General features: G+C 35.3%; 2 protein-coding genes across 2 annotated transcripts in view; both read right to left on the bottom strand.

Annotated features, from left to right (window-relative positions):
• Positions 1-391, bottom strand: part of LOC104821622 (PHD finger protein ING1) — a 2,790-nt gene extending 2,399 nt beyond the window's left edge. Inside the window, exon 1 of the mRNA XM_010552544.2 lies at positions 296-391. Within this exon, the coding sequence (XP_010550846.1) occupies positions 296-323 (28 nt within the window). The 5' untranslated portion in view covers positions 324-391. The remainder of the gene's footprint in view (positions 1-295) is intronic.
• Positions 392-3,350: 2,959 nt separating this feature from the next.
• On the bottom strand, positions 3,351-6,506 carry LOC104821621 (FRIGIDA-like protein 1). The gene is made up of 3 exons (XM_010552543.1): positions 5,676-6,506; positions 4,361-4,533; positions 3,351-4,272 (listed from the first exon to the last, which is right to left on the bottom strand). Exons 1-3 carry the CDS (start codon positions 6,469-6,471, stop codon positions 3,586-3,588), a joined length of 1,656 nt encoding a protein of 551 aa, XP_010550845.1. The 5' UTR covers positions 6,472-6,506; the 3' UTR covers positions 3,351-3,585.
• Positions 6,507-8,863: the final 2,357 nt, after the last annotated feature.

The following is an 8,863-nucleotide window of genomic DNA, read 5'->3' as shown; positions in this document are numbered from 1 at the left end:
CACGCGAAAAGAATCTAAATTTACTCTCACGAGCCACATTTTCAAGAACAATTCATCAATCCTACAATTGGGTTTCTTATATTCTTACTACTGACCAAGAAGGTCCACAGAATTACGATACTCAAACGACCAGAAGAACAGCAAAACGAGCAAACTTTTTTTCGCGAGAGAAACCCCGAGGAATCGAAAAGAGAACCTCAACACGAGAAATTCCAGAAGCGGGTTCAGAAGATTAATGGAAATTAATCAATTGCGTAAAGAATTAGACGATTAGAGCAAGATTACGATGGCTTACTGGCTTCGAATTCCTCGACGGAAGACATTTGGGAATTTAGGGTTTAGCAGGACGCATGCAAGGGTAAATCACTCATATACCAAACCTGTCGCATGAATTGATGGGATACACCCAAAAAAAATATAATCCATTAAATTTTATTCGAAAATATCATATTAACCTTAATGAAATCATGTAATTATAATTATAATATCGTAATTGATTCTAAATACAGTTACAATTAATTCTGAAGTTGCAATTAATTCTGAAGACAGTTGCAATTGATTATAAATGAACTGACAAATATGTCTAATTGTTTACCAGATCTTTAGTTGTTATATGATCGTAATTACTTCTTTTTTTAGTCGTATACTTGTTATATAATAGTCGTAATAAAGTCGTAAAAAATATAAAAGAAATGTTATTTCGGGTTTTTTAAAGGCAAAAGTGGTATAGAATTGAAAAAAAAATTAACTTTTTTTCGGAGTGTATCGCTGAAATTGTTGCGACAGATTTGGTATATTTGAGTGATTTTTCCCGCATGCAAGGGGGTCAATAAAAAAAATTACTCGTACCTCTCTAAATTCGGTCTCTCTTTACTTTTTACAACTCTTTTTATTTCCAAATATTGATCCGGATTTGTTTATTTAAATTAGGGTAAAACCCCTAAAAAATCTCCAATTTGCAAAAATATATGCAAATAAACCTTCAACTTGAAAAAGTGTCATTCTATCCCCGAACTTGTAACTTATCACTGAATAAAACCTCGAACTTGCAAATTATTATTCTAATAAACCTTTGACCGGTTTGATCACAATTTCAAACGATCGGAAATCCACGTATTGACGGATTGCTGATGTCATTTTTTAAATTAAAATTGATAACGTGTATAAGGTGAAATCAGCAATCCGTTAATACGTGGATTTCTGATCGCCTGAAATTGTGGTCAAACCGGTCAAAGGTTTATTAGAGCAATAATTTGCAAGTTCGATGTTTTATTCAGTGACAAGTTACAAGTTCGGGGATTGAATGATAGTTTTTCAAATTGAAGGTTTATTTGTATATATTTTTGCAAGTTGGAGGTTTTTTAGAGGTTTTACCCTTTAAATTATCAAACTTTTTTTATATTACATTTAAATTTATTTTGACTGGGTTAATTAAACTTGATTTTCTAAAATTATCTATATATAATATTTATTTTTAGATCAGATTGATAAATATTACCATATGTTAGTTAAATCCATTTGTTTTATATATCCAAATCTCTCTCTCTCTCTCTATATATATATATTTCTAAGATATATATTATACCTGAATCCATCAAATTCTGTTAATTATCTTAGAAAAACGCCTCCTTTTCCTTTTCATCATCCACAATGGCAAATTCTCCGAATCATTTTCAGATAAATATATAAAATTTTCCTTCGTGTTTGCTTTTTCTTTGGTCAATTCCGAAACCACAAAACTATAAAACTTGTACATTTTCATGCCGACATATGCAGAAGCACCACTTGAGCTTTATATGCAGGATATACTCGGAGGAAGAGCCCTTAAGCGAGACCCATCACGGGTTTGCTCGGAAACATCTACAATGGTCAAGCACCCTTTGCCAAGCAGACAGGTTTCGTCCCGCCCAAAAACGGCGTGGCCATTCCCAGCGCAAACGGTGCCCTTCCGGCAGTCAATGGCCTCAACGGTGTGCCCTTAGCTAGGAACCGGCTTGTCCGTCCTACCAGAGCTTGGGGTGAACACGAGTCGCATACCCCAAATTTTTAAAAAACTCTATCTCGTCTTTGTCATTACGGATTTTACAAAAATATTATCTCAATTTTGGTTTCATAAAATCCGGGTACTTATAATGAGATTCTCGATCTTGTACTCGCGAATATTCGGACCCATACAACTTATGAAATTTTGAATTATGGAATGATAGATAGAGATAGAGAGTACAAATGAGAGATGTCAAAGTATAAAGAGGAAAGTTCACGATGAAGAGAGATCCGTGAGAGTTTAAGAGAGATGAATGGTTAATTCGGTTGTATAGAAGAAATAAAGAAAGAAAAAAGTTAAAATAAGATTTGGAATGGTGGAATTTTTAGATAAAAAAAATTAACGAAATAAAAGTATTTTAGTAAATAATAAGAATAACTTAGATAAATATTATAAATATAAAAAATATTTTAGATTTTTAACAAATATATCGGGTACTCTCGCGTAATCATTGTAAAATAATTGAAACCCGAACTTAGATTCGGAGTTGAAAACTTAGTCTCGTTAATACTCGATCTCATCATCGTTAATATTCAGGTACCCTTTATTCGGGTACTTGTTAAGCCGGATACCTCCAAACCCCGGGTTATGGATTAAAACGCTCACCCCTAATCTGCACAATGGCGGTGGGATTCAGACACAGTTGGGTCCTAATGGTCTTAGCCTAGGGTTCAGAACGATAACAATGATCGATGATGTACTTACAACTGGTCCTGAGATGGGCTCTAATCCACTCGGAAAGACTCATGGGAGTTTATGTAGCGAGCTCCGCAGATGGGTCGATCCAGATGATGGCTTTCACGGCCATGTGAGAAGGCGGAGTATAATGACGAGGGACAAGAAGGTTCAAGAATGCTCGTTTGGTTAGCACATTACGGATGGAGCTGAGTAGTCGCTGAGGATCATAATCCATCTCAAGTACTGAGAACACAAAAAAGTTGTGTAATGCACAAAGGGAAATGATGTCATCTTTTCCCTTGTTAGCGGCGGAATCTCCACGAGAACAGATCAGATATCCGAAATTTTTTAGATACCAATGATTTTAGGTATATGATATCCCAAATACTCTGATACCATCGACAAAATTACGAGGATAGGAGCCAAAAGCGACGGGGAAAAAGATGTGTCCGAGAGCGAGCAACGAGATACCAAAAGCGATGCGAGAAATCCCAAGAAAGACGCGTCTCCAAACCCTAATAAATCCCTAAACCCCCTCGCGAGTCATGCCCTCCCAGCTCGGCCATTGCCACTTCACAGCTCAAATTACCAACGGATATTCAGATTCTCGTAAAGACAGCCTATCCTATCAAACTCATAATAGAAAGGAAGCATTAAAAGTGAACATTAGCAGGTGACAAGCCATAACACAGACGGAATAGCAGCATTCCCTATTTGCTAACAAGCCAGAGAACAATAACGCCGCTCTCATTCCTTACATACTCCATTTTTCGTTTACGGACTATATGTTGAAGAGAAGTGGTATCTTACAAAGTAATGAGATCACATCACATTCACACCTCATGAGTTGCTGCATGAAACTGCTATTGGGGAGGATAGTAAGCCGGGTAGTACTGCTGCGTTGGCAAAGGGTATCCACCGTAACCGGTTTGTTCACTGTAGTAAACCGGATTCACATTCGGTTCCGTCGGATATAGCTGAGGATTTGCAGGGTCTGCATTGCCAGGATAACCTGCCGATGTTGCAACCGAACTGTATACCCCGGGCAATGAGCCAGCAGCGTAGGGGATGACCCCGTGGTTTGAGCTCACTAAGCCGCTGTAAGGGTCCACTTGGTACGAGCCGGGATGACCCGGCAATACACCTTCTGGGTTATGGAACTGCGGCTGCAGCTGTAGCTGTGGCTGCGGCTGTGGCTGTGGCTGTGGTGGGACCATTGAATTGTAACGGTTAGGTGGACCGCGGTTAGGTGGTCCGCATCGAGGACGTTTTTTCCCCCTCTTGCCCTGCTGCTGCTGCTGCATATTGTTAAACTGTCGTTTCATTGGTTTCTGCGGCTGCGGCTGCTGCCTATGGTTAAACTGTTGTTGCATTGGTTGCTGCTGAGGCTTTGGGGGATTTGTATTGCGTTTCCTCGATGCTTTCTCTTTCTCCAGCTCTTTCACTCGTTCCTCGAGGTTCTCCAAAGAGAACTCCGCTTCAAGCTTGTGCTCTTTGATCACTTTGATTACTGCCCTCAAGACACCGATTTCTTTGTCAGTAGCTTCGATCTGCCAGTTATTTTGGGATCAAGACTCAATTTTTTGACATTTCGATGAACTGGGATTTCCAATTCGTGAAAAGAAATGTAAAAGTTACCTGAGCCTTAAGAGAGTTACGTCGTTTCTCAAGGACTTTCTGAGAAGCCTTTCCGGATTTCTCGAGGTAAGATTTCAAGATGGTGACTGGATTGAATTGGACCACGTGAAACTCAACTATAAATTTGATTGAATGAATTACGTTGCCCCTATCTAGAATTTCCTTGATGATATCTGCCATCAGAAAGGAAGGTGCTTAGTTTCTCAATTCTAACAATAATAAAAAGATCAAATACAAGACAATTGAAAACGGACGAGCATTGGATTATCAGCAAAAACAGTGAACAGGCAACAACAGAACACACATCGAACAAACCGAAGAACATAATCGTCAGGAAGATGGCTACTCATAATTGAAGCAAAATGTCATAGAATCCAAGTAAATAAGTGAATATTTGGTCATAATAAACCTTTCATATTAAACGGTGCCTCCTCTCTTCTAAACACATGTGGCACCTTAATAAACCGTAAAACCAAATCGTGGAACCCTTTACACCAACTCCACAACATTCCACATTGAAAACCTAAGAAGAACTTCCAGCCTCATTCTCCAATTAGAGTTAATCATGATCTTACAAATCCTATCAAATCAGGAGTAAGTTTTTGATATGGCAGATAACAACAGACATGTTACGACCAAATGAATGTAATATCAGCATTAAGAGTTTTAAATGGCGCTCAGGTTCCATTTGCACTAGTCACGTTGACAAAGCCTACAACTAGATGTTACCACTTGCAAGAAACTATTCTACAGTCTCCCATGTCTAGATATTATCAGGACATTTAAATCGTGACCCAAAGTCCTGTGCTAACATCAAAAGCACCTCAACTTACCGCAAGGCTCAACTCTATTAAGTTTGTTTTTCATTACAACTCAAGCATCAACTTCAAGGTATACCAACAAATCCAAAGCTGAAATCTTTTTCTCTTTCGTATTACATCGCCCAACTTCTTCAGAGTATATAATCCACCACTGAACTATAAAAGTTGAGACTCTCAAGAACATTTGACATTACAAAGTTATGCCTAGGATTAACCAAACTCCACTTCTTCAATGTTTATGTGTGCATATGTATGATTTTAAGGCCACCAAACTTTTGCTGTTTTACATAACAATGCTATGCATATGTCAATACAACAAGCATTGTCCTCTGTGTTTATGTACGCAAGAACCGATACGAAGCTAGCAAACTTTCACGATATGACCAAGACAACAACAGTGCAGCTCATGCGATCAAAAGGGTCAATATAAAATTGAAAGATTATATCGGCATATAATTTAGAAGTATTTAACTGAAGATATAGAAACAAGAAACCTGCAACTTTGTCGCCTAAGCCAATCTTCCTACACAGGAAAGTTGCCTCCTTGTACTTCGAAATTAGGAAGAAGTAATCAACAAGCTCGTCCGGATGAAACTCAGAACTCAACTCGTACGCTGCTACAAAGTGCAGAAACGCTAGCATTTCCGCAGCCTTGCGAACATCGAGACCAATCCTTCTTCTCCAATCAGAAGCCACCCTCTTAGCTCTATCCCTCACATCAAAACCCAAATTCGCATCGATTTCCATCAAACAACTCAACAACGAAACCAAAAACCTTCTTACATCGGCGGATTTGTCCGAGCATGAACTCTCTGCAAAGAAACCCTCGACCGTATCCAGAACCATCGCCGCCGGATCACTAGCACACCGAATCGCCGAAGAAAACTCACGCTTGATTGCCGCTTGATCATCCGGATGATCCATAGCGTACCGTACCAATCTTTTTCCGTCCATGTTATCGCATAACGGTCTCAGCTCCGGCCGAGCCACCGACCCCTGCGCCTCCCCCTCCGCCTCCCCCTCCGCCGCGGACTTGACTCGCTCGGTAGGATCCGGAGGTGGCTGGAGCGATTCGAGGAGACGAAGACGGTCAGAGAGTGAGGTCTGGCGGGAGGAAAAATGGCGGTCGATATCAGACCATGAGAGAGAGAAAGAAGGCGAGAGGAGAGAGGAGTAAGCCTGGAGATCATCGAAGGCCTTCTTCAAGCTTTCCTTCTTGGAATCAATCTGGTTTATCGCGGCGGCGATTGTTTCCACTGTCGCCATTGTTGGAGCTCCGTTTCGTACCATTCTTCGCCGGCGATGTCGATGTATTATGCCCTACGCTTAAGACGGCAGTATATATATAATTTAATATCTACATAGATATTATACATATATATATATATATATATATATATATCAACAATTGGGCTTGTAATTTTATTTGGCTATATATATATATATATGTATCAACAATTGGGCTTGTAATTTTATTTGGCTATAAATTTCGCATTTGATTATTATCTATTCGGGTGATATATTGGAAATATATTATTTGTCTGACTAATAATTTGCAAGAGGATGATATTTAGATTTAACCAAATAGTTGTAGTGACCTATCAGTATTAGCTCTTGGGAAAATTTAACTTTTGATTAAATATTGCACTATAAATTTTATATCTATAGATATTGATAGAAATATTATTTTAAAACAACAATGAAATTTTGGATTATATAAATATAAATAATAAAATACTCTATAAGAAATTTGGAGAATTGTATTTTTAATTCTTTCAATTTGTTATATTTTCAAATTTTAAAATAAAGAATTTTATATGTAAAGAATGATTCAATTACATTTTTTAATGGTATAATAAGATAACAGAGAAAAAAAAAGAAGGCCATTTGGTGTTTAAATTCAAAATTTTCAAATTTCAGAAATTTAGAGTACATCCTACTGTCGTTGTCTATTTTTTTTTAGTATTGGTGAATTATTCAATCAGTAAAAATAAGAAGTTAATTTGCTGAAGGCAAGATCGAAATATTGAAAAAAGTGATAAACATATTTATTTTTTAAAAGAAATTTAGATATTTTCCGTTTATTTTTTAAATTTGATTTTTAGTCATAAACTATGCTTAATCCCATAAGAATTAACGAACTTATTCCATAATAGAAAAATAATGAGAAATTAGAAGATTAATATCTGAATTCACAAAATTTTCCTAAATAAAATCTTTATTTTATTTTTTACATTTTAAAATTCAAACTCTCATATTTGTACATAAATTAATCTTAATTTTATAAATCATTTCAAATTTAACTCTAAACGTTTAGATGACAATTTAAACAAAGATATGATAATTTTAATTTTATCACATAATAGATGATATCTACAACGTTTTGTCAAAATCAAAATTATCACGTTATCGTTGGAGTTGTTATATCATCGTTTAAAGTTAAATATGATATGATTTATAAAATTTAGGTTTATTTAAATATGAATATCAAAATTCGGCTTTTAAAAACATAAAAATTAAAGTTTAGATTTTTTTAAAGAAATTCGACAAGTTCAGTATTAATATACTAATTTTCCAAAATTAATTTCCATACTTGTACGTTTCGATAAAAATTAACCAACTCGAAAATAATATCAGAAAAAAATACCTGAACTTATAAAACGTTGTCGGAAAAAAGGTGACCAATATTGTGACACGTCAGCAAAATTTTAAACAAAATATTAAAACTTAATTTTGATCGATTAAATCGGTATTAAATGGTTCAATCTCCAATTTTTTTTTTTTAAAAAAAAATAAATAGGTACAATTCTAATGACAAAATTTTCAGGTTGGTTAATTTTTAATAGGAACATAGAATTTTGGAATTAATTTTCCAATGTCGAGAATTCCGTAATTTGTTATGGGATTAAACCTAAAACTATCATTCCATTAATTTTTTTCTTTAATCAAAATTCAGTTCAACTACAATTATTTATTATTAAAATCGGATCAATTCATGACCCCCAACCCCCCCTACTTTACTTTCCGTTACAAGTAATAACAAAAACCTTTCCTTCATCTGGAGGTTTTAGTAAGTCAAAAAGATGAAAAGTCTATTGACACGTGTCTGTTTCGCACATGCGAGCTCGAATCCTATTGGACACCGAGCATCACCCACATAACTAGTGTAATCACCATATTGCCATCCTTTTCCATCCATATTCACGAAAGTACCATCACCGTAACAGTCTTCGTCTTTAAGCGAAGACGAAATTAAAAGGGTAAAAATATAGAGAAAATGACATTTTTCTACACGAATTTATCAAAATGTCATATTTTTCTATACGAATTTTTAATTTGACAAATGTCTATATTCAATTAATAAATTTTTTAAATACCTACACGATTTATCCAATTTTAATGCAATTAACTATACAATCCGAAATTATCAATTAATTGTTGACATAGAAAGCCACGTGGCAGTTCACGTGGTATGTCACGTGGGATTTTTTGTCATGTCAGCACGAATTAAAAAAAATAAAAAATATAAATATATTTGTATGTATACATATATATATATATATATATTTATAAAATTTAAATTTATACAATATATATTTTTTAAAATAAAAAAATTAAATTTATATACATACAAATATATAAATATATATGTGTATATTCATATATATATATACAAATACAA

The sequence above is a fragment of the Tarenaya hassleriana genome, unplaced genomic scaffold (assembly GCF_000463585.1).
Source record: "Tarenaya hassleriana unplaced genomic scaffold, ASM46358v1 Cleome34, whole genome shotgun sequence".
NCBI lineage: Eukaryota > Viridiplantae > Streptophyta > Magnoliopsida > Brassicales > Cleomaceae > Tarenaya > Tarenaya hassleriana.
The sequence above is the reverse complement of the archived record's forward strand: the minus strand, read 5'-3'. Positions and strand labels throughout refer to the sequence as shown.